At 36.7% G+C, this 26,458-nt stretch overlaps 1 protein-coding gene across 4 annotated transcripts in view; it reads right to left on the minus strand.

Moving 5' to 3' along the window:
- LOC131426050 (uncharacterized) overlaps nucleotides 1-26,458 on the minus strand; it is a 115,193-nt gene that overhangs the window by 24,705 nt on the left and 64,030 nt on the right. Inside the window, exon 2 of one of the 4 annotated variants that reach the window (XM_058588466.1) lies at nucleotides 9,432-10,072. The exons of 1 other annotated variant lie outside the window; for it this stretch is intronic. In XM_058588466.1, coding sequence (XP_058444449.1) covers nucleotides 9,432-9,825 — 394 coding nt within the window. In that variant the 5' untranslated portion in view covers nucleotides 9,826-10,072. Of the gene's footprint in view, nucleotides 1-9,431; nucleotides 10,073-26,458 lie in introns of those variants that run through there. 2 more of the 4 variants (XM_058588467.1, XM_058588468.1) reach the window with 2 other exon arrangements.

Here is a 26,458-nt window from a genome sequence, read left to right on the forward strand (position 1 = left end):
AATGCTACCCATTCCAGTTGATATGGGCGGGCATAGGTATATATCTCTGGTTTGTTATCACATCGTCTAATCTTGGATGGTTGTGGTGATTCCGGAAGGTGAGGCAATGGCTCACGTGATTAGAATTTCTGTGATAGCAGTATTTTAGATGCATTTTTTTTGTTTGGTATTACGAGCTGACTGCAATGATTGTGTTACTACTCGAAAAAAATCGAATTACTTTAAAATTGTTGCTTACCCTTCTCGGTATGCTTCAATATAAGCAAAATATCGATGTAGATTTAGAATAGTTGACAGTTTCTAATCGATTTCAAAAATTTAAGACATTATTATTTAAACACCTAGTAATTTGAGTGCATGGTAACACTTCCTTTAACCTTTCTTGTTCTATCTACAATCTACAATATAAGTAATAAAACAAGCCAAAAATAAGTTTTTTCAACAGAAATTGTTTTCGTGTTTCTTAAAAATCTACAATACGTGACTAATTTTGGAAATAAAACGACTAGTGTCTATGGAACATGTTCTAGCTTGACATTTCAGATAATTGCGTTCAGATTTCCGCAATGATTGCTACTATGTTAGATCAGATTACCGCATGACTAGTCGCATATAACGCTAAATCCGAGCCAACAAAGAACAGAATAAAGCCGTCTACTGTGCAATGACGGCTCCTGCTGTGAGACTGTATTTTTTTAGTCTACCACATAACAGAGGAAGGGCGAGAGAGAGAGCGCGCGCACGAGAGACACCGGGACTAAAAGGTCTGTATGTGTATAAATAAAATATGAAAATGAAGCAATTAAAAAGTATAAATACTAAATAACATTGACGCCTCGAGTGGGTAGCTGGCTCACCTACTACTCGGCGGCAAAACTGAACCTGAACAATGGCTGAATGAGAAGTACTTGCATATGAGAACTAAAAAAAAAATGGATTGAATGAGAAGAATGAAGAGCGAATGGTGCGAATCGCGGTGACAAAATGCGACCGGGTGGCATCACAATCCTTGGCAGGAAAATAAACGATGACTGTATCAGTGAAGTTTTTGTTTTTCGTTTTCTTTCGCCATTTCGAAATAGTTGAACGGTTGAGAAATTTGAAATTTTCATTCGGTAGAGTAATTTTTGCAGCATTTTTATTAGTTCGAGTAGTAGATATAATCGGATTTGCGGAGTCTGTTTTCAGCTTATAGGTCAATTTTCACCAACACACCCCCACCCGATGCCGTTAATATTAATGTCAATCTTTAGCAATTTCGTTAAGTGTGATGTCAGTCACTGTCAGCATAGATCGAAAGAAAAGCTGTTATTTTTTATCCTCAATAAATTTAATCTCCGAAAGGTGCATTTTCAACCACAGGACACAACAAATTGGAAACTTACTTAAACGATAAAATTTAACGACCTTATTCCAGTTAATTGTCGTAATGCTATCGTGTTTCTTTTTCATCTCTTTTTCATTCGGAGTTCTGGTTATCTGTCGAAAAAGTCTACTCAAACAAATCCCGTTCTGCTTCAAATCTGAACTCGAAAGATCAAATTTCGATAGCCCAAAGCAATCGAACAATAAAAAGTTGTCCTATCAATTCCAAAATGGCATTGACTAATAAAGTCTTCAACCGTGGGAGAAGTGGATTTTGATTTTTGAATATGATAATTGCTACAAGCGACACTTTCTTGACACGCACAATTTTTTTTGTTGCTGCAGTTGCTTTCTTTCGATTCAATGTGAGTGTTGGCAGCTGTTTGTTTGTGAGCTGAAACGAACAGCATGTCAACTGTACGGTTTTGTTTTCTTGTTTTTAGGACCATACAAAAATATTTCATTCCTAGTCCCCATGCCCGTTACATTCGCTACCACAAAATAAAAATTTGATTGTTTGCAGTCATGCGAGCGTTCGTCGTCGGTTTCGTCGGTGTATCCACCCCCACCTAGAGGCTTGAAAGTTGACTTGACGGGAACAAAACAGAAGTCAAACTTTTATGGCGTGTGCTGTGAAATTGATTTTTAGAACGCAAACGCCATAAACTCTATCTAGGGTTCGGATCTTTTCGCGTGAAAATATAGCCAATTATTTATCGATAAATTCTAAGCTGCATTTGTAACATTTTGAGGCTAGTGACGCTGGTGATCAAACGACTTTGGAAGTAGAGCTAATCGTAAGACAGATTTAACGGTTTTGTTTGAATTTTGACTGCCTCACCGTTAGTCTATGATGACATTTGATCAATAAAACAACGTCAAATGAGGTAACAGCACTGTGGAGGTAGCAAAATGAGAGGGTGTGCATGATGTTGTGTGTTGTTGCCCTTCCATAATCGCGGTATGTATCGAAATTAATTTTCTTTAGGCCTTCCTTATGCAGAAAGTTTTCCTTATGCAGAAAGGTTATGCAATCAGTGTAAAAAACGACTTTTGAACCGAAGCCTGGATGGTCGAGTGTCATATACCATTCGAATCAGTTCCCGGTTCCGAAGGTACCGGAAATAGTGGTCAAAAACTCTAAAACGGAACTCACTTCATTTTCTGAGAGCCACCTTAACCGATTCCATACATTCCCTTAGACTGCTATTGGATTTCATCCGGATTCGACTCCCGGTTCCGGAACTACAGGGTAAAGTGTGTTTATAATTACAAACCGTCATTAAGAGTGACGACGCAAAAGTGGGAAAAAATCTTCTAAATTTCACTCAAAACCAGTGATATATTCATGCTTTGGCCGGCACAATTTGGAGGCCGGTAAACTTCTCAGAACGTGTAAAATTCATTTTTAAGGCCGATTCTCATTTTTTCCAAATTCCTTAATGATTTTCAATGAAATAAAATGTAAATCATTTTTTTTATTATTTAGGGGTTAGCCAAATTTAACCGTTTTTATTATTTTTACGTTTCGTCTTTGACTCATCAGTGCAGATTTTTTTATTAATAATACTTTGAGTGTACAATTGGCAGGACGTAAAAGTTCTTATCATATGTTTCACGAAAATTTTAATTTTTTCTTCAATTTATCTGATATAGATTCTAATGAATTTAAAACTCGTGCAAATTAATTTGTTTTTAAGTATTCTGATGAATTGGCAGATTGTAAATATTGTTCTTCGATTTTTTAAGTATACGCACTACGAACTGTTCAGGAGAAAGATCGCTTTCCCTCTTCAAAAGGGAAGAACTAGCAAAACTCCCAAATGACTACTATCTGTTGGTGACTTTCGTTTCTTACGGCACGACAGAAAAGACTTCGGTGCAAACACCTTTTTCACTATGAAGTTTACGTGTTTTGAGACGAAGAAAGTGTTTTTGTGGGGAGATATTTCAATATGAAGAAAACAGCCGTCGAAAGTCATCGTATTTCGGTGGAATCGTATGGTGAGCGTGCTCAAGCAGAACGAACGTGTCAGACGTAGACGTCATGGATTATAAGTGGCAATTTTGGTTTGGAAAACGACACGGAGCGCCACCAAAGTTTGAAAATGATGAATTGGAGGAATCGTTTGATCAAGACCCATCGCAAACCCAAGAAGAACTTGCATAATCACTCGGAGTTACTTAGTCTGCCATTTTCAAATGTTTTATAAGCAAATAGAATAATCCGAAGGATAGGCAATTGGGTGCCCCATGAACTGAAACCGAGGAATGTCGAACTCCGTTTATTCACGTGCGCACAACTCCTTCAACGGTACAAAAGAAAAAGTTTTTTCTTATCGAATTGTAACTGGCGACGAAAAGTGGGCCCATTACGGCAATCCAAAACGTCGGGCAACGCATGGATACCACGGCCATGTATCATCATAGACGGCCGTTCAGAACATTCTTGGCGGGAGATCAACCAACGACAATTGATGCGTTTGAACCGAGCATTGCAAGAAAAACTGTCAAAATACACAGATATACACGGCAAATTCAACATGACTACCCGATCAGAAGAAAATAGTTAACACATACTTTATTATGTGCTTGTCTCCGACTAGCAAAAAAGCTCAATATAATACTTAAAATTGTCCCCCGCCTAAGCATAGTACTATTTAATTGAGGTATTTCCAAAACCAAAATGCAGTTCAGAATACAGTGACTAAAGGTAAAATATATTTGAATTATTTGAATTTGATGTGTATTTCTATTGTTGAATCATACTAAATGAATAAAGCAAAAAAATAAAACGATGAATAACCATTCTGCTAAATTTGTATACATTATTATCCAAAATTTTAATAAATATCACTCAAAATTTGAGTTTTTTTTTATTTTTACAAAATTCACTAAAAATTTCTAAAACATATTCAGAAGTTATCAAAAGTTTCCAACATATTTACATGTTACGTTGGTCTTATACCTACATAGGTTATATATTCTCCGGAACAAATGGAGGAACAATTTCCATTTCAATAATAAAATAATGCCTAATTAGCCAACGATAGAAAAATGCACTATTACTTTGAAATAAGTTCGCCAACGTTTTTCATTCGGATATGCTCACCCACATGTTTCACGGCCGGTAAAACAAACTTAGAAACACTCAAATGGAATGCCTTACCCTGCTGTTAAATTTGTAACAAGTTTTTGTCAATAAACTCAATAATTTTAGAAACAACGGCACGAATTTATTTATACCCCTAATATGTAATAGCATTTTCAGCATAAAAAAAACTCCAGTGAGCAATTCCAGAAAATAAACAGCAGAAAAAGTGATAAAATCAAGATCGCTTCAATTGCTTCGGTTTGCATGACTATTTGTACACATCTCCGGCAAACCATTAGAAAACATAGAGACCGATTCGACCCAATAATAAGCTCTAAGTAGGGCGAATGCATTTTTGGCATGCACTTTTCCCAATTCGTTGTAGCTCGAAAACTGCCACTTGTTCAAAAATGGAATTGTCAAGTCAGGTTTTTAGGTTTCAGTTTTCACCCAAATTTCAGTAGCAGTGCATAAGTTCACATGATGTTTTCAATGTACTTATTCGCATTGTTGGGAAATAAATCAAAATTTCGAAAACTGAAATTTTTACGCAAGTGATTTTCAGCCAAAAAAAACATCGATCAAAAACTAAAAACTCACTGAAGAAAAGTTCAGTACTGATTTTTTCTCACTGAAATTGATCTCACCTGACTAAAAATCAGTTGTGAAAAGTTCACTAGCGAAAATTCTTTTTGATTATATTTAAGAAAAAAAAATCGCACATTGAATATATCTAATATGATTCTCGAACAGACGATTTATAGGAAACGAGTTTTCATAGCCGTTATATCTCAACCCTTTACAGAAAAGATGAACAGTAACTGAATCTTTCTGAAAATGTACAGTGCGCGGAGGGCGGTTGAAATTTAAAAAAGCTAAATTTTTATCTCTTGCAATTTGATGTTCTGTTGATAAGTGGATCAATAGTGGTGATGTATTTGGAATTTATTCAGCAATACCATGGTGGCGGAGTCCCAGGTTGGCAGTTCAATGCATAGGACGCTGGTCTTACAAGCCAGTTGTCGTATGTTCGAGCCCCGACCTGGAAGGATTCTTAGCGTCAGTAGAATCCATAGTACTAGCCATGCAATGATTCTGTACACTAACAATCGGCTGCGAAGTCTGTTGAAACAGAAAGGCCAAATTCCACAAAAGGAATGTAATGCCAAGACTTTGCTTTTATGGTGGCGGAGTAATATCATCAATAAACGCAACAAGTGCTGTGATTGATAATGGTTTTACTGATAGAAAAAAATCACTAAAGAACCAATCACAAAGCATGTTGTGCAACTGATATAAAAATATCACCCAATTTTGCTGGAATATCATACACAGAAGAAACAGGAGTGCAAGTTATCGTTACACCAATTCAAAAGCTGCGCCTGCAGTGTGTTCGAGACATGTAAAATCCTGCGCTCCTGTTACGTTTATAAATCAAATTCATGACCAATAACCTTTTTTTTTGGGTTTAATCTAAATAGTGCAGTGTAATCAACCTGCTGGAATTGAAACAGCCTTTCGTCACTATAATCACTATTTAGAATGTTTATGCATCGGAAATATCGCAGCCATTCTTTCTCAGTTGCGAGTTGTAGTTTTTTTTATGCAAATATAACAATTAAATCTTGCACGAACCACTTCGGTGTCGAACTGAAGCGTAGTGGAAATTCAACGTGAAATCATCGGAGACTCTTCTCTATTTTTCGATTATCTCTTTAGCGATATTTCTGTGAATGAAAATTCTTCAAATTTCGCGTCCACGAAAAATCATCTGGGAACTTTGAGGTTCAGAGTTTTGTGGGCGCTTTTTACATGAATGAAAATCTCGGAAGTGGCCAATCACTGAACTTTTTCTGATTATGATTTTTCTAACACTGCTTATTCGACAGCAATCCGAAAACTTGTTCTCTCTCTCAGACATTTGAGTAGACATGCCATTTTCAGCGCAAGTCAAAAATTGTAAGTTTCTGTTCGTTTACTTTGTTTTTTGTTCTGCTAATTACTCATTAATTTTTTGACAGTTACATTTATTTCTATTTTGCTATTAGTGCTAGAAAAGTAATGAACATTTGTATAATAACTAATAAGCGAAAAAGAGAGTAAACAAAGAGAAGTGATGGTTTGCTTATAGGCCTTTTTAAAATATTTACGTCGAGTTGTATTTCACGTCTACTAAGTCGCAAGTTCAATATAAACGTAAAAAAACAAAATAGGTATGTGCTCTTAAGCAAATTTGGGTAAAGATCAGCACTAATTTGGTGTTGAAGACTAAAACTTAAATCGTTATCAGTTCAGAGATTGAGCTTGAGCTTGAGAAACCACCTCTGGTTGCTACTCCGTTACTGATCGAGATTAGCTGAAATTGTACAGGGAGTTTCTAGATGATCCGACCTGGGACTGATAAAGTGGGCAGAATGTGACAACTTCTCGTAATTTTACTTTTGCCGGTTCGGATAGTAAATGGCAAACGACCTTTGCCTTTACTTTCTGACATATCAGAGACTCGGATGACTCGTATCGCTAAGATGCCTAAGTTCGACTCCTCTGGTAGAAGGTAAAAGTATAGTTACGAGAAGCCTTCTGCTTACTTAAAATGACCCTTGTCACGTCTCACTTTTCCGCACTTTATTCTTCACACCCTTGCTCTTCCTTGAGTACTATGGCTCTATAATTTCATATTCTTTCTCTTCTTATAATCTCTAGTTAGTTTGATATCGTTAAAAAACCGGAAAAAGTAAAAATTTCAGTATTGGAATTATTCGCGCGCGACTCAGTATGTTCCGGTTTCAAGATGCTCGGATGCACCACTAAACTTACTGACTTCCCGAGTGAACGTTTCAACCATATCCTATATTGAAGTCCCGGGAAGTTTTGATTCACAGCTCTTATTCGAGGAAACTGAAGAAAAATTTGCACGGAACGCGCCGACGAACGCGGTGCTGTTGTCACAACTATCGTGTAAAAAATATAAACTTCCTTATTTTTTAAATGGAATTACCTGCTACAAAATAAACGAGTGAATAGGATTTAGACAAAATGGTTGATTCGTTGCATTGACATATTCTAAACAGTTGTTATAAAATTATTTTAAATCACCAAATAAAGGTAACCAGATTTCATGCGCGTCTTGATTCTGTATTATTTCCGCTTTATTATTTTAATTATTTATTAAAATTATTAGTTGATTATATTTGTTAAACCGGGCAGCCGGCTACCGAGAAAAATATAAATTTATTGTTTGAAATATTAATATTAAGTGTTTTTAAACTTTGCAGTATCAACGAATTTGCGCAATAGTTGATTTTTATCATTCAATTTATAATCCTGAAAGACAATCAATAACATGGAAGAAGAAAACATTCCAAATAAAACTTTTCTCCGAAGCTAGACGGAAATTGATAGGTTGAATGAAGAGATAAGTTAGTAAAATAGAGTAATCAGAAGTGGAACATTGAAAATATCTGATAACAGAAAGGAAAAAGAAACTCCAGCAATTGTCGCCTTTTACGACATGGAAGCAGGAACCCAGTGGATCTATTCTTTGTTAATTTTTTTCCGCCGGATTCCACGCAGCATCTAGACTGGTACTGTTCGAAGGAAGATAATATGTACTATCAATCTCCTAGTGGACCCCAGCCCCTCGTATCACGCTTCAAATATAGAATAAATAAATAATATTTTTTCTCGGTAGCCGGCTGCCCAGATCAACCAATGTAATCAACTAACCATAGATAATAATAATATAGTTGAAATGAACAATTCAGACGCGTGCGACTTCTGCTGAGCTTTGTTTGGTAAATAAAAATGGTTTGATATAATCTATAGAATATTTTATACGCGTACTTTATTTGTTAAATAGAGCTTCGGGATGATTTAAATATGTCACTACCAGTATAATGAATCAACTATATTGTCTTAAACCTATTAACTCGTTTGTGAAGTGCGCAGTAGTATAAACGGACTCTAGTAAGTACAAGTGTTGGACTACTATTTCGTCCCATTCCTTAGGCGATCTACGTTCGGAACTGGCCGGTACCGGTACTGATCAATGAATACTGGGGCTACCGGAAGATGATTTGCCAGTCCTAGGTCAGATCATCTAGAAAATCTCTGTACAATTTCAACTAATCCCGATCAGTAACGGTGTAGCAACCAGTGGTGGTCGCTCATGCTCAAGATTGCCGAAAACTTGTTTTTTTTTCTGGGACATCATCTATTCAAGATACTGCGCTATCGAAATAGCAGTTCTATAGAAAACCGCTAACGCAGTGATGAGTCGAAGACGACACGTAAATAAGCCAGAAGAGATATGTGCTCTTAAGCACAAAATTAGTGCTAATCTTCACTGAAATTCGAGCAAAGACTCAAACCTGGATTGTTATCAGTTCAGTGTAAATATTACACTTTCTTAATATAACTCAACCTGATTTTATTGTATGACTAGTAATGTGTAGCAGCGAAGATTGTTATAAGTCACCAAATATTTGCACTCAAAACAGATGGCATTATGTGAAAAATAAAACTCATACAGATCGCACCACCTAGTCTAGAGTGATTCTACGTAATTTTCGTAGACATCCTTGAATCTACGAGCAAACCAACTACGCACTGTTGACATCGGATTTCTTTTGCTTCCGATTAATACACTGTTAATACTGTTTTCAGTTTGGTTAATTATCGTTTCCCTAGCTTTACGCCTGCTAGTGATTCACGGTGAACCACTAGATAGTACAGAAGGTTCAATTTGTACTGCTATGCAATGATGAGTCGAAGACGAAACGTAAAGAAAATCATGACATTCTAGGAATATCAATGTACCGAGTTCTACACGAGTATTGTAACATTTTTTCTACATTAACTAGGACAGTATGTCAACACGTTTCACCACGTGGGTCCGGTTGGTATTTGTTATGTCAATAATTGCTAAACGATAAACAGATAAACACACAAAAATAAAGAAGCAAATAAATACCTTCATCACTCAAGTAACTCATTTTATCGTTTTTGGTCGTAAATTCTGCCGGATCGCGAGCACCACTTATCACTACACCATTCTCCGGAATCGAGTCGGCACCGAATAGAAATTTATGCAGCAGAAAGTTCTCCTTGGTGGCCATCGCCTTATCGCGGCACAATTTTCGTAGTTTTTGATAATGATTCTGTTGTTGTTTTTGTTGCTGCTGCCTCTGTTGTTGCTGTTGTTGTTTGATGACTACTTGCTTCTGTAGGTGGCGCAACTTTCGCCGCTGATGTTCGATCAGCTGCTGCTTGAGCAGTTCCAGCTGTTGCTCCTGCTGTACCGTGGCCGATATGTTCGACATGTTCTTTATCATTTTCCACAGAAACACAAACAGACACAGGAGCATCGAGAGGCACTCGTACTTTGGTTTTTGTTTGTTTGTTTTTGTTTTTCTTTTCTTTTCCTGGAACCGGGAACAGTCACACAGTTGGTTCGTCGTTGCACACTTTTTTTTTATTTCATGATCTTCAAACGGTCCACAAACCGTCGATTTTTATTGGTGTGTTTATTTTCACTAACTGTTCGGGACTGGTTCTATCGTGCCGAATTTTGTTTTTTTTTTCACCGAAACATTTTACACACAGTTACTACTGCTTCGCAAATTAAAGGAAACAAAGGGAAAAAAAAGATTCAAATAATTTTTCGAACAAAATAATGAGAGAGAAAGAGAACAAAAAAATGGCCAGCTTGTTCGGAATGTGCGATAAGAAACAATGTTCAAACAACGTAAGTAACGCAATTCGTTTGCCTTCTCGCTCGGTCGCCTTCCGATCGTCAGCAAAATCTACTTGCATAGTACTGTTTTTTGTTTCTTGTCCGGCGGTATTTACTTTCACCCTCAACGCTATCGCCGACGGCAGTGGCGCCTTCGGTTGCGGTCTTTGTTCAGCATGACTTCAGCCCTGGCAATTAACCGAGTGGTATGCATAATACGGTTGACGAAACAACAACAACCGAAACGATGGACTGATAAATACCATGGTCTTATCAGATGTGCACTGAGCGGTGAAAGGATTCGGTTATTGTGCCCAGTCGGACTTGTTAATGTGTCACAGACCTACCTATCGATGATACCGGTTCATTACTAGGAAATCTGAAGCTAAGGTCTGGTTGTATTTCGATAAGGAATGCTTGTTACACGTGATTTATGACTGGCGCAATCGGCCGACCAAAGATTAGTCACTTTCACCTAGGATTTATTATGCCTACCATTTCAATTCAATTGCACGACCATCCAGTTCCCGATTGGCGGTTTTCCGTTAAACGTTTTGCGGCCAAGTCTCAGCACGTGCAACAGGATGAAAAATTTATCACACCCTGAATGCGGGTAACGACGAAAAACGAGCGATGAATTCCGATCATCGGTCCTGAACCCCCAACATCCTTGAAGCTCTGTAAAAATTGTTACTAGTGTCCCGGAAGATACAAATAATCTAGACCGTATCGAACGTTGAATCAGAACTGTCAACTGTCAAGTCATTGATTTCAATTTCTTCACAAGTGATAGATGATGACTCATTCCTCCAGGTTCAAACAGACGGATGAGTAATCGAGATCGGATTTGAGTTTGAAATATTTCCCGAACGTCTCCCGAGCTCCTATCCAACGAAATACACTAGGCGCATGCTCGTTTGGCAACGAATCACTCGGAAAAAACATCGCACACTCGAATGCAGCAGCAACCGACTTCCGTGCGCTTTCAATTGATTCAATGAATTTGACTTTCAGATGACGCCGTCGCCGTATCGCTGTACTTATGAAACCGTTATCAGCCTTCGGCGGTTCCCCCGACCTTCCGTTCGTTGGTTCGTTCATTCCGCACACGTTCACCAACGGATCGAAAGATCGCTCGAGAAATGTCACACCACCACATGCGTATGTGTTCTAATTTCTTTTTTTTTTTCGTTCTGTACGACCCGTTGCACAGTGAGTGAATATTGGATCGTAATGGAATTTATGCAACTAACGTTTTAACTTGAGGCACATTTTCATAAAATTCACTCTGTACAAAAATGGACCGAACTTGTTGTATTTAACGCAGCAACATAGTATTTTTTTCAATACCATCGGAAATATGCTCAGCAATTTATGATAAAAGTTTTAGTGGAATGCGCTAACCACAAACAACTCAAAATTGATGTTTTTTTAAAATGTTTGATATGAACAAGCATTAAGGTGAAATTTAGTGCCAAACTAAGGCGCGTAGAATTTCAACCGCATGAAGCGAACGAATCATCGCGCAAAGCACGAAACGTGCGAAATCGACACGAAGAAAGGTTCGGAATATCTTCAATGATTGAGCGCAGTGGGCTTACGACACGTTTTGTTCGCTAGTAAAACAAGCAGCAACTATGTACTACTGTGGGCAAAAAGTAGTAAGAAATATTTCAATTCTAGGTTGGTATGACTGTCAGGTGACATCTGTGCCAAGTGTCACGTCAAAATATTCATTAGTGTTTATTGTTTAGTATACCGTCTGTCTTTCTGAAGTATTAAAAGTGCACTCGGTGCGATTTTTACAATAAGTGAAATTATTCAACAAAAAAGGTCCATTAAATTTTGTGCGCGGAATCAAATTTCTGGTGCCGAAACGTTCAGAATATTCAAAAAGGCCTTCGGTGATAATTGTATATCGTTTTGATTGGTACAACTTGTTCAAATACGGTCGAGAACGCGTTGAATTCCTTCCGACCGGCCAAACTGCCAACAAGGAATTCAATTGTGTTATGAGAAATTCCAGGAATGAGTAGACGAAAAAGTGACAAAATCAGAATCGACCTTCTCCGATTTGGATGAAACTTTGTACATGGCTTCAGTATGGCAAACCATAAGTTTTGAACCGATTGAGAGGTCAATCCGACTCACGACTGATTTTTAAAAAGGGCGCATGTATTTTCGCATTTCACAAAAATTGTCTTTTTCAAATCGTTGTAACTCGGAAACCGTTAATTGTACAAAAATGGCGTTCAGGAAGAAGTTGTAGGGAATCGATAGAGCACTCTGAAAAATATATACACTGAAAAAAAAATTTGATTTTTTTCTCAATATTTTTAAAATGAACCAAAAACATTAAACTAAAAAAATCAGGGTTTCGATTTTTTTGATAATTTTTATTTTAAAGCTCTTATTAAAACCTACAGATTGATGGCTATCCCATCCGTGCCTTTTGAAAAATGAAGAAGTTACAGCTAAAACAATTTACAGATATATTCGAAATTTCAATTTCTCGTTGAAAGATAATCATTTAAACAGTAGAATATTATTCTACAGGTTAAAGGCAATACATTTGTTTATGATATCCTCTCTTCTAAAAGCAGCTGTTCTTGAGATACTTGGATATTTAATTATAACACCATTATTTTATATATCCATGAATTGTTTTTTTTTTTTTTGCTATATCTACAATTATTACATGTACATGAATTCTTAATTAATGATTTCAGGTACACAGAAATACCATTCTTTCGTTCCGATTTTAGAGACCACAATCGTCACAAGACTGTATTCGAATGACGATGCACGTAGTACTCAAACAATTTTCAAAAACTTTAAACCTTAAATATAATTAAGAATTATTCATGTACATGCAATAATTGTAGATATAGCAACAAACAATTCATGGAAATATAAAAATGGTGTTATAATTAAATATCCAAGTATCTCAAGAACAGCTACTTTTAGAAGAAAGGATATCATGAACAAATTTATTGCCTTTAACCTGTAGAATAATATTCTACTGATTAAATGATTATCTCTCAACGAGAACTTGAAATTTCGAATATATCTGTAAATTGTTTTAGCTGCAACTTCTTCATTTTTCAAAAGGCACGGATGGGATAGCCATCAATCCGTAGGTTTTAATAAGAGCTTTGAAATAAAAATTATCAAAAAAATATTAAAACCATGCTTTTGTTTTTTTTTTAACTTTTTCGGATTATTTTATAATTATTGAATTTTTTTTTCAGTGTATACTTTTTTTAGAGTGTCCTATCGATTCCCTACAACTTCTTCCCGAACGCCATTTTTGTACAAATTACGGTTTCCGAGTTACAACGATTTGAAAAAGACAATTTTTGTTAAATGCAAAAATACATACGCCCTTTTTAAAAATCAGTCGTGATTCGGATTGACCTCTCAATCGGTTCAAAACTTATGGTTTGCCATACTGAAGCCATGTACAAAGTTTCAGCCAAATCGAACAAGGTCGAGTCTGATGATTTGCTAAGCATTTCTGTAATTGCTCTTATGCAACATTTGCGCGAAGCTTTTCGTAAAAAGAAGCCGGAATTATTGGCCGACAACTCTTGGCTTTTGCACCACGATAATTCACCGTCGCATACTGCATTGATTCTTCGTTATATTTTCGCCAAAAAATTAACCACTATCGTTCCGCAATCACCGCATTCGCCTGATTTAGCTCTGTGTGACTTCTGGCTATTCAGCAAACTCGAACGATCGCTCCGGGGGAGTCAAATGAATACATCAAACGTGAATCGCTACGCGCATTGAAGGTTATTCCGAAAAATTGACTTTAATAACTGTTTCGAAGATTGGAAAAAAAAACGTTGGCACAAGTGTATTGGGGCCGGGGAAATTATGAACAAAGTCTCATTATTTTTTTCCCACCTTGTAGTAGTAAACCTTGAATATTTTAAAGTGACTAATATGAAGGAGACACATTTGTGCATGTTGTTTAGAACGATCAATTTAGTCTTTCAATTCCTAACCCAAATGCTCTTATAATTAATTTTCTCGTCTCAATTTAATTACAGATTAAGAATTTAGTTTTCAAACTTCAAAGTCTTAGATTACTGGTTCAAAATTTAAAACTTAGGCTTTGGAACTGGATCCTGATTCAGGATTGTGGAACTACATTTTTGTAATTGATTTCTTGACCTGATTTTTTAACTGAATTTTGTTCCTTGATTTATGCACGGAATTTGAATCCAGAGCTTTGAATCAGAATTCTGCAACAATCTGAGTTTTGGATCTCTGACTTCTGAACCAGAACTTAGTTCCTAAATACAGTTTACATGATTTAATTCTAAGCTCAGACTTCAGACCTGCTTTCAAGAATTCAAGTTCAGAATTCAGACCTGTTGCATACTGTAACCAAATCCGGATCCTCGATTCTGAAACAAGAATTTGAAGCTGAATTCAGTTTCTTTATTCAAGTTTGGAATTCAACTTCAGACTTCAGTTCTAGAACTGTATTTGAAGACTGGATTCTGAAAATGAGTTCAGTTCCAGAATTCTAGAGCTAAATTCATGAATTGAATTCTTGATTTGGATTCCGAACCAGAATTTTGCAACTAAATATTCTGAACCTATCTTAGGTACCATACTTAGTTCTGGAATTCAGTTCAAGTTTATGAATCCTGATCAAGAATTTGGGTTCTGATGTAAATAAATAAGGGATGGTAAAAAGTACTCAACAAAAATTTTAAAAATCGGATAAAATCCGTAAATCGGTTCTTTTTAGAAATAATAAAATATTTCCAAAGTTATGCGAAGTTTTCCTCAACTGAGTGTGTAAATCTACAAATCATTTGTTCCGTATCGTTTAATTGTATGTTAGAATATGTTCATCGTCAATAAGTCGTAATTTAATACAGCGGAACCGTTACAATTTAAGAAGCGAAACAGTAGAAGTTACAGCATGCACACAATCAACTAATACGAAATATAATCGATATTCGGAAATGTGATTAAAGCATGACAGTTTTATTCCTATTCACGCCCTCCAGGTTATGTCTGTTACATTACCCGCTCCCCTTTTTTTAGCTTCCATATGAACACACAACAAAGAATAAAATTGAAAACGATAGATGAAATTAAATAGCGAGAATGAAATTTACGAAAAAGTATCCTTTAAAGAAAAGACCCAATCTTGCAAACATAATCCAATCCGTAAAGCTGCTCTGCTATTGAGCTACCTGCGAGATATACTAAAACCACCATTTTATAATTACTAGATACCACAATGCACCGTTGATGTACACTAGGGTGTACCAACGAATTGTATTGGAAATTAGTGACCACCCAAGTACACAAACCGGTAGTTTGCTAAAAATGAAACACCTCTAAAAAGTCTCTATGCTGAATATGAGCTGAATTTCAAGATTATCCGATCATAAATTTTCAAAATTTACCTGGGAAACTGCGTTTTTATGAAATCTAATATTTGTTATGGTCATTTAGAGGTTAACCTTTTCGTGCATAAAGCACAAAACCGTTTTATAAACTTCATGTTTCGTCTTCAAACAGTCAGTGCATAACAGATTATGTTGAACTGTTTGATCGATCAAGGTAAAGCTTGTAAAAGCTTCGTTGCGTTACAACAACCGTACACAGTGTACATGTACAGTGCTTTAATCAATCGTATTGCTATTGATATCTAGGTTCTTTTAATGGGCAGATCATTTGTGATATATATTAAACATGTCAGGGAAAGTAAATGATGTCAATTAAAATTTACGATTCATCTTTTCGTTTTAGTTAGGGTTCTTGTTTCGTTCAGATCTCAGTTAATAGTGGGGCCTCCTACAACGCGGTTGGCCGGGGACCCAATCTCCTATAACCGGGAGTTATTATAATATTCAGAAGAATGCGACCTTCAAGCAAGTTTTCAAGGAACTCGAATTTTGTCAAACGATGAAAATATAAACTTGATATCACTCTATCAGATAGAGATAGGGTGCTTATTTCTCTTGCGGCGCTAATAATTTACTAGAGTTTTAAGATAAATTAGCTAACAAAATCTGAAATCTAAGGTTTTCGATAGAATAAATGCTTGAATTTTGTAAAAAGTTTCGAGTGTGTATAAAGTTACATATATCGTTATAAATAATTTGCAAACGGGTTCGAAGAGTACATACCGGTACGCGATGTTTTTTTAGATGTTTCAGAAATACATGAAATGTCGGGATCCGATGACATCTCGAAAAAACATTTTTTATAGTTTTAGTTGTACTGCTCTAACAAAATATGCGCCATGGATCGGAACAAATGGTAATCGGATGGAGCAATGTCCGGTGAATATGGCGGGTGGGGCCAAACTTCCAATTTCAGTGTTTCCCGCATTTCTTCAAGCAAAAACAATTTTTCCGGGACAAACATTGACATTTTTGATACTGCACCATAAATGCTACGAACACAATAACGAAATGTCATATAGTGATAAAGATGCACTGTTCCAGTAGCTTCTAGGAGAATATTTACTTTCGAATGTGCCAACTTTTAATAGTTGGGTAACGTGGTGTTGTGCAAAACGCTACGAATTGATTCCAACACCTGGTAGAATTGTTGTATGTCTTAGAAACATATGGAACATCCAGTTCTGGTGCTACCTTGAACAACAAAATTGAATAAAAACCCACTCTAGGACTTCAAATTGAGATGAGCTTGAAATTCGAAATGAAATATCACATGCCAAAGGTAAATTTAAGGTTCGAGGAGATCTAAGAAATGTTCGAGTAGGAAAAAGAAGGGAAGTCTTTTCTGTCACTATCCGACATCGGTCTATTCTAAATTTCTATCATGGTATTATTTAAGCTTCATCTCATTTTCTCATTAGCAGTTGAGCTGATCAGACGTATTTTGAACTGAACAATATAATCTGATCTACTCAGAACTGTATCATATGCAATCGAGATGTGGTGGTCATTTATACGTCCAGGATGGCTCAACTGGAAAAGCAGTTCCACGGATTGAAGAAGTTCATAGTTAACGTCAGATGATTATAGCTAAAAAACCAATCAAAATGTCAAAATCAAGCTGATTTTGAACATATTTGAATAATCTACGAAGCTAATAAATTTTATCTGGTAATATAAAATATTTAAAATTTTAAATCACATCCTTAATTGAACCATCTTTTCGCAACAACTACAAATTACAATTTCGCAGCTTTCGATTTTTTCATGCCTATTATTTTCGCCACTTGTTACACTTGTGGAGTGCACAGAAGTACATAGGTCTCCAGCAACAATAAGATCGCATTTGAAGAAAAGAAATTCCATTTGATTCCACTATTTAAATTTTTTTTACAATTTCACCACCCTAAGATTGACCACAATAAGATAATGAAACAATCTCAATTTCCATCATCTGGCAAATCTCCGTAATTCCAGCTTCTTCCTGTCTGTAGGAACAATCAATGGTGGGCAAACGATAAAACTCAAATTTGTTTCCATGCTATAAAAAGTAACATCAGTATAAGGTTATATTTGTTGAGTTTTTTGCACTTTAAGAAATTTACTCTCGGCAATTTGTCCAGAGTTTTAGACCACAAAAACTAAAAATCCTACGTTATCCTCTTCAACTAATCGCCTACTAGAAGATTTTAAATAATAACGAATAACTTCAATTGATTCAATTGATCTACACACTACATCTAAGAACGGCTCTGATGAGTCGTTGTTCTTCCGTAAAGTAAGTAATCTTCCTCTAATACTTAAAATTTTGTCGTCATAAGGCACCAGCATTTGACATTTGATTGCTGATAAGAGATCACATCAGTGAAGTATTTTTACATATTTCTTTTAATGTAGATTATCTCCAGTCATGATAAACCAAAAACATTGGCCGATTTCCACACGATTCGAGCTACTATGTGCCACTATCGGGTTGGTCTGTCGGTTAAATTTAACAGTACCCTTTCCACACAGTACACCAGTGAGTGCTGCGGACGTAGTTCGAACATTTCCGCCCGCCACTCAAGAACACCCGGGTCCGAGAAAAGGCGATGACGACCGGCGGACTGACTGACTGTTTATCCTTCCTTTTTTTCCTCTACGCGTGGGGTTTGGGTGAGTGTTCAATAGAATTTCCCGCATATATTTGGCGGTTGATGTTAAAAATAAATACCGAACTGTTTTGACACAAATTACACTTTTCACACATATTGCTTTTCACCGTTAACGATTTCTTCATAATCTCAGTTTATCAAATGAAAAAAAAACAAGGATTCAGTTTCCGTTTCGAATAAGCAAAACCAAGCTAGCAGTTACATCATCGGGACGGCAGTGTACCCATTCTGATAATGGGTAATGATTCTTTTTCCTTTTTGGCAAACTTTATAGTCCCTTACACATCACAAAGCGTGAAAAGGTCTCGCGCACCGATTCAAATGGCAAACGACGACTAAGTGGCCGCCTGGTGTGCAAGTCGGCATCATCCAACCGGGTCCGGTAGGGAGGCAATATTCGCCGCATATTTGTAGTAAGCATTTCGCACAAGTTTGTGTACATCCCGAACGAACGAACATTCTATATAATTGTACCATGCGTGTGTTTGGTCCGAGAGTAACGTTCTTCTTCAACGCTATCGGCAAGAACGACTCAAATGTACGCGTGAAATTCGGTTGATGTAGGACGGTTATGTCAGCTGGTCGGAAATAAGTGAATGTGCACAGTCGAATATGGGAATCTTGTTGACAGCACACAAAAAAATGAAACTTGATTTGCTTGATTTTTTTTTCGAGAGACCCATATCAGTCATAGAAACAACTAACGGACGGCTTCCTGTTTTGTCGATCGAACGTCCATAATTTTGGCTAACGACACGCAGCTGTATGCTGGTTCAGTACAGTTTGACCTAGACCGTTAGACCGTTAGGTTAACGAATCGAATGTATTTCAAATTTACGAAGAATTCATTCCTAAGTTATTCTTTCCTACTTAACCAATTGCGAAAAATGTATGATTGCATCATTTTCTTAAAATTTTAGATCTTATAAGATGCACATAATCAGAGCGATTCAAGAAAATGTTTTTTTTTTATTTCTGAGTACAGTTATCTCAATTCACTGTTGCAAAATATAGTAGAATCGTTGTCTGGTCACTCTAGTGATCGTCACCCGAAAGCCGCATCAAAGCAAACTTTAGGCTTGAATTAAGAACTGACAGTAAGCTGATAAGGTAGATCAAAGAAAACCCGCGATTCCTGGATCGGGTTACTGCTCACGGTGGTAGATCCATCTGTGAATAGGTTATCGTTTATTACATATCGTTTAGTAATTTAACCTAGCTTATAAATTTCTCCTGAAACTGATGATTTCGCAAGAAATTTGCAACTACGTGCCTCAGCTTTTCAGTACCAAGAAATTGACTGATTCGAAGCAAAAGAGCTTGCCAAATTTGGCAAGTAATGCTTGCTCGCGACACATTTTAAACACAGACAGATAAAATTTGAAATAGAACAAATTAGCTAATTGATCAGTCCTATATGCATTTTTTATTCATTTAAATGTGCATTATTAGTCATCTTAAAACTGATTACAGTTACTCCAGCCATTGAGGTCTGTGCTTGTCGTTAATATTGAGAGACAGTTTGGTGAATTTTCGGCACAACATGGACTGCCGTTCACATTCTACCATTTCAGAACATCTTTGGTTTAGTGACAAGATACCAAATCAGGCCAGAATAGCGAGGGGGCGCCATGACTGCATAGGAATGGTAACCATTGCTTCCTTGGACATTCTTCACGGTATATTTCCTTGTTTACCGTTCCGGTACTGATGAAGCTTTGGTTTCCTAGACTACAGCTGCATGTTGCCTGCCAAACCATATATATTTTTTGGAAAAATTAGCCTTTCTCTCCGTCCTGAAATGATCCTCTGCACCGTTTCGCTGCATGGCAGTATAAAACGACATTCCGGGAAGCTGCTTGAAGTCTTCCAGTACATAAATTTCATCGTATCACATATGAAAACTTCGTGAAATATTCGCGATACAACTTGCGAGCCCGGGTTTTAGTCGTCACATTCTATTTATCATAACGGTTCGGTACAGTTTTCACCTTGAACGACTCCATACCTTGCCGGTGCTTTATTCTTCTAGCCATTGTACGTAGCAAAAGGTCTGATCTTTTCTGCAATATTTGCTTCACCTTCGTTCTGGTAGTCTGTGAGATCCGTTTTTGCTACGCTTCTAACCTTTTTGACTGCGGTCAAACGTGTATCGGAAGATTTAGGAACGTGATGGACAGTGGTTGCCGGAAGCCCAATTTAATTTGTAAGTTTTTTTACTGACAGAACCAGATTTTCATTGCGACTTGCTCTTTTTTCGACGTCATTTTCGATCTGAAAGTATTTAATATCACCAAAAATTGCTTCCCAATAGTGATCAGACATCGGTTCATCAGTCTGCGCAATATTTCACGCGTTGATGAAGTATTTCCAGAGATATACGTATTTAGGGATGACCAGATTTAATACGAGTTGGCGGTTCAATGCATACGGTACTGGTCTTACAGAACAGTTGTCATATGTTCGAGTCCCGACCTGGATGGATTCAATAGGATAGTGTCAGTAGGATCGTAATACTAGACATGCAATGATTCTGTACGCTTCGGCTGCGAAGTCTAAAAAAACAGAACAGAAAGACTAAATTCCACAAAAGGAATGTAATGCCAAAACTTTGCTTTGCTAGATTTTGTCGCGAACAAGCCTTAATTCTTCTCTCTTCTATAAGCTAACTTCGGGCACAAAGCAAGAAAGGGCAATTCATATCGTTATACCATATTTGAAATAGCTTGAACTGGAGACACTTTTTCAAAGAATTTCAACCGTCTAACTGCCATATTGACGGAGTTCAAAGCAACCGCTCCCCCGAATTTTTTTATGAAATCAGAGATGTTTCGAGCATTGTCAGGAACGTTTACAATTTTTTTACATAAAAAAACAATTGAAAAAATTTCACATTTTTTGGTAAATATCGAAAACCACAACTTTTGAAATTTCTCTGAAAAAAAAAACCGGTTTTAATCCACCTAGTGGAGTAATGATGCCTTTCTCATATTACTCAAAACATCATAAATATTACTGTGGAATTCGCAAAAACAACTGTTCATTGAATAGAAATAGGAAAGTTTGTTAGAACTTAATCTAACGAACTCTACAAATTCTGTTTACCCTGTTTACCTACCCCTGTTTTACCAATATCACACACACTAGTAGCAGACATCAGTAACCATTTCGTTTTCTCTATAGCGTGTACGAAATAGAACAAAGCACGCATCGTTTGTTTTGTGTTTTCTTCTTCCACCGTTCCACCACGTACTGGTGTTGTACATATTCTATATTGTTGTATATATTGTACACATGTGGCGATTTGAAAACTTTGACACTCATCGCTCTGTAACTGCGGAACCGAAAGTCGGATCCGGATGAAATTTCACAGTAGCTTTAAAGATAATATGAGCTTCACTTCAAATGAAGATTTGTGAAAATCGGTTCAAGCATCGCAGAGAAATCGAAGCGAATTCTATTTTTTGGAGTTTTTCCTCAACACTTTCGGTGATTTCGGAACTGGAAAAGAGGGGACCAGTAGTGCCGAATTAAGTTTGTATGCCCACAAACTAACAAGCTCTGAAAACTGTAAGAATTTATCAGGCAGTTTTATGGGATTTGTACCTGTTTTTTGACCATTATTCGTGAAAAAATACTAATGAAATTGGTAATTTTCCACTTATCACACTATAGGTCCGGAGCCGGAAGTCGGATCCGGACAAAAGGTTCTACAAATTTTTAAGAAACTATAAGACCTTTAATTTGAATCTTAGTTTGTTAAAATTGGTTGAGCCGTTTCAGAGAAAACTGAGTGCCCGATTCAACCAGAAATGAGCTTCGTCACTGAACACAATTTTTCGATAAAAATGTGGATCGTCCTCCGACTTTACCAGCGCCCATTCATGATTAAATTATAGATCAAACTGAACAGGTTTTACAATGACACAAAACACGATTCACGCGTGATCTGTCAAAAACAGTGATGCCAAAAAGATACCAGAAAAAAAATCACCCTTTTAGAGGTTTTATTCAGAGCTTGAAATTGTCACGTATTTCCAATGAAAGCAAGCAAGCCAACAGTCTAATTTTCGTTTTTGTACCGTCTCATTCGTAAAAGATCCTATGCACAACAAACGAAGAGAGAGGAAACATTTTCGTCTCTCACTTCTACCAAAGAGAGTATTAATATCAACATCACTCGTTGCCGTCACGCCACAAGACGAAACCAAAATATGATTTGCATGAACATTTAGTCAAATTCCGATTCTCATTCTTTTTTCAACATATTGAAAATCGGTAAAGAGTGTAAAATATGATAAATCAAAGTTATTAAATTCTAGAACCTGTTAGGAAACCAAAACTATGAGCACCAATAGGATAATATTCATAGAGTACCGTTATCTGTCATCGTCGATTTTCGAAGCTTTGGTTGGCTATCGAAACTGATTGACAGTTTCAAATTCGTAAGGTTATTTTTTCGAATTTTGACGTTTCTATTTTGAGGTTAGACTATAATGCTAAATTTTTGATTTTTGGGTTTTGAATTTCTATTTTTTTATCTCTGACTATCGATGTCACTTTTTGTTTTGGTTTTAGATTGATTTTTTGCGTTCGACTATTGATATTTGGCTGTTGTGTTTTGACTTTTTTTTTTTTGATTATGTTCGAATTTTGACTTTTGATTAAAGACTGTTCCGAAGTTTGATTGTGGCTTTTGATTTTAAGCTTTAGATTTTCGATTTTTGGTTCTTGAATTTTGGCTTACGACATCTGGATTTTGTTATTTTACTTTTGACTCTTGACTTTTGACTCTTGAATTTTTGACTCATGACTTTTGACTTTTGATTTATGATTTTTGACTTTCGACTCTCGACTTTTGACTCATTGACGTTTCGCCTTCCACTCGTCAGTGCGATATTGATTCAATATGAACGACTAGTGCGGAATAGCAGTTTAACTTGAACCGCCGCGCTGCGAAATACGAAATTCACTGAAAACCTGACACTGACTGCAAGGAAAAACGAAAGAAAGAACATGGAATGGGTGTGGATCTCGTTCTCAAAATTTGCAAGCGGAGCTAAGAGTGACATTTATGTTTCGTCATTTTCGTCTTCGGTCCGGAAAAATTTTCTGACCCTTTGGGCAGGATTTGAAATCGAATCCATGTTGGCTGCGTGAAAGGCATCATCACGCTTCACTCGTTGTCCGGAGAAAATTTACTTTTCATGAATAGGATCATGAATCATTATCATAGCTTCATGACTTTCCGCAACGAATTTTCAATCATGAAAACAGCAGTAGTAGATGTAACATAAACTGATCCTACATACACAATAATGTAAGTGATTCGCGAAAACGAGCTACAAATTCCCTGCTCTGCGATTGGTGAGAACAGGACACGCGCAAATAGCGAAAGCAGCAGCATAAAGCATCACCGTGCATTTCACGGTGTTGTCACCGCATGAATCGGGATGACTAATCAAAGTTTCTTGTCTGTCGTCTTATTTTTTTTCTTCAGCCGTCGGTGGAAAATGTCACCCAACTAAACATATGTGGTAGCCGAACTAGGTTATTCCACTTGAGATCTGGATCAAACTGAATCATAGCACAATCTCAAATTGAGGTTATACGTTTTCCATGCCGAAGCAATTCCATTTGTTTGGAAAATGTGCCGGCCTGGAAAAAAGTTCCGGTTCTTCTGCAGCGGGGGTAGGAGAAAAGCGAAATAAAAAAAACCATTCACATCAAACCGGAAAAGAAAGTTCATCAGTCCTTTCTGCATTCTATGTGTGGAATGTTTCCTCCCCCCGCAGATGCGGTTTAACCGGTGGATCATCGGTGTAGGGTGCAACCGAGAGGAAAAAATAAAAACTCGTCGAGGAAAACAATATGCGCCTCAACGCTCCGCGGCCGCATCAAGCAAGTGTAAAAAGTATCATCAGAGAATGGACTGACTTTCTGACTGTGCTACTCCGTTCTAGTTACTTACTTGTGCCGGTTGGTAATACTTTGAATGATGATATCTCTCTCTCTATCTCTCAGTGTTCTGGTTCCAAAACTAAAGTGGAAGTTATAACTCATTCCGGTTCGTGAAGGGAACAACGTGCACTGCTTCCCGCAGTAAATTAATTGCATTTTTAGGGCGATAATTGAGATATGAAACTCGAAACGGCTTTGGATTTCAATTAGGATCGTCATAAATTTCAATGTTTGGTTAGAAAGGAATGATAAACGAATTGTTTTTCCCACTAATAATACGAACAGGGGGAGGAAGACTGTTGTGGTTGATGAAGAGAACAAAAATGACATAATTGAGTGTCACAGACGCAGCCTGTGGAAATCAATTCCTGGAGAGAGCGTTAGTTTTTCACATTCCTACCAAAGCCAGTGATCCGATATTGATTTATAACTGCTGCATATTCCAATGTGAAATCCTTAGGCCACTTTTTCTTTGATGCAAGAAGATTTACTGCTGGAAACTTTTGAACCGAAGAAAAACGAATTTGTCTTGCCAGTTAGTGCATTGTAAGCGTGACGCGTGACAAACTTTCCGACAACGGCTACTGCAAACTAACCCTGTAACTAACGGCAGCCCAGCGGAATATTCAATGAGAAGCAGTAGAACTTTGTTCTGAACTCGTAGCAGCAGTGAAAAGACGGCTTGGAAAGTTCTCGCTTTTTGTGCCGTTGCCAAATGGGTTTAATTTAAATCATTTAACTAATTCATACACTTTCGCATGAACGGTACTCAGTCAGTCCGTGCGGTTGTTGTTGTTGTAAGAAACTCGCACCGGCTAGTGTTGGACGATTTACCAACTGAAACGGTTCGAGTCTCACGAATGATGGCAGGAATCTTGAAATAGATGTCCCGCATCCTTCAGTCGCCGACACAGCTGTGTTTTGCCAGGTATATTTTCTCTAGGCGCAAGTAGTAACAAACAAAAAATGAAAATCGCTCGTCACATGCAGTCAAAAATAAATAAAACAATCACATGGAAATTTTCAATTCACACGCAGTGTCGCTTAGCTAAATTGGTTCCAGTTTACAAACAAGATTTGGTCCACTCTGCCAATGTTGTTAGTTAGAATTAGAATTTCACCTAACAATTTGCTAGGAATTCACGAAATTTCCACAATCGATCAATTTTATCAATACCAAATGTTTCAGAATTGCACGAAAAGTCGAGATCTAGTGTTATCTCGATAAAAAAAAATATGAAAAATAAAGTCGACTCTCTAGGACTCTCACTTTGGTCACCAGGTGACACCACTTACCCGTGTCCGATTCTGCTCACTTTTAAGGATTCTGCGGATCAATCATTCATTTCAATCGATTAGTTTGAAACTAATAGTTAATTATTTACCCAATCGAATAGTTCGAATTATCCAATACTAATAATCGAAAAATTAATCGGGTAATCGACTAAAATCTCTGTTAAACGATTAAAATCTCTGTTAACACTAATCGAATAGTTTAAAAAAATTATATTCGATTAATGCACAGACGAGTCGAGAACATTTTAAAGGGGCTTGGAAGCAACTGACAGATACTCCTTGTTCACTCTCTCTTTCGATTATATCTCTGTTATTATACACATGTCCGTTACATATCTAGTACCATTAGCAAAGTGAAAATATTGGCTTTGATTCTACACGAATATTTGCACGTAAATGCGAAAATTAAGGAATCATTAACAGAAGAAAAAGTAAACAAAGATAACCTGTCATTTGCTTTTAGGCCCTTTTGAAACGTTTGCGTCGCAATGTGAGTAGTGATGTCAAACTATTCTATGTGTTTAATCGATTAACAGAGTTTTTAATCGATTGAAAGATTAATTATTCGATTATTAGTATTGGATTATTTTTACTATTCGATTATTTCAACAATGGAGTATTAGTTTCAAACTAATCGATTGAATTTCAGTCGATTATCAGGGTTATAATAATTATTTGGACATTACCGCTTTAGACGAATTTCGCGCCAACTCGCAAAAAATGATGGCAGCACCCTCTCAGATTTGAATAAAACTTTCCGGACATGTAGAATTTGACACAAAAAGCCACTTTGCATAGTTTTTTTCCAAAGTTCTACATAAAAATTCAATTCTACATAAAAATTTAAAAAACTGAAGAAAAATCATTATCCAGAACCAATGATGGCTTTTATTTTTATGGTTCATTTAACATA

The sequence above is a fragment of the Malaya genurostris genome, chromosome 1 (assembly GCF_030247185.1).
Source record: "Malaya genurostris strain Urasoe2022 chromosome 1, Malgen_1.1, whole genome shotgun sequence".
Lineage (NCBI taxonomy): Eukaryota > Metazoa > Arthropoda > Insecta > Diptera > Culicidae > Malaya > Malaya genurostris.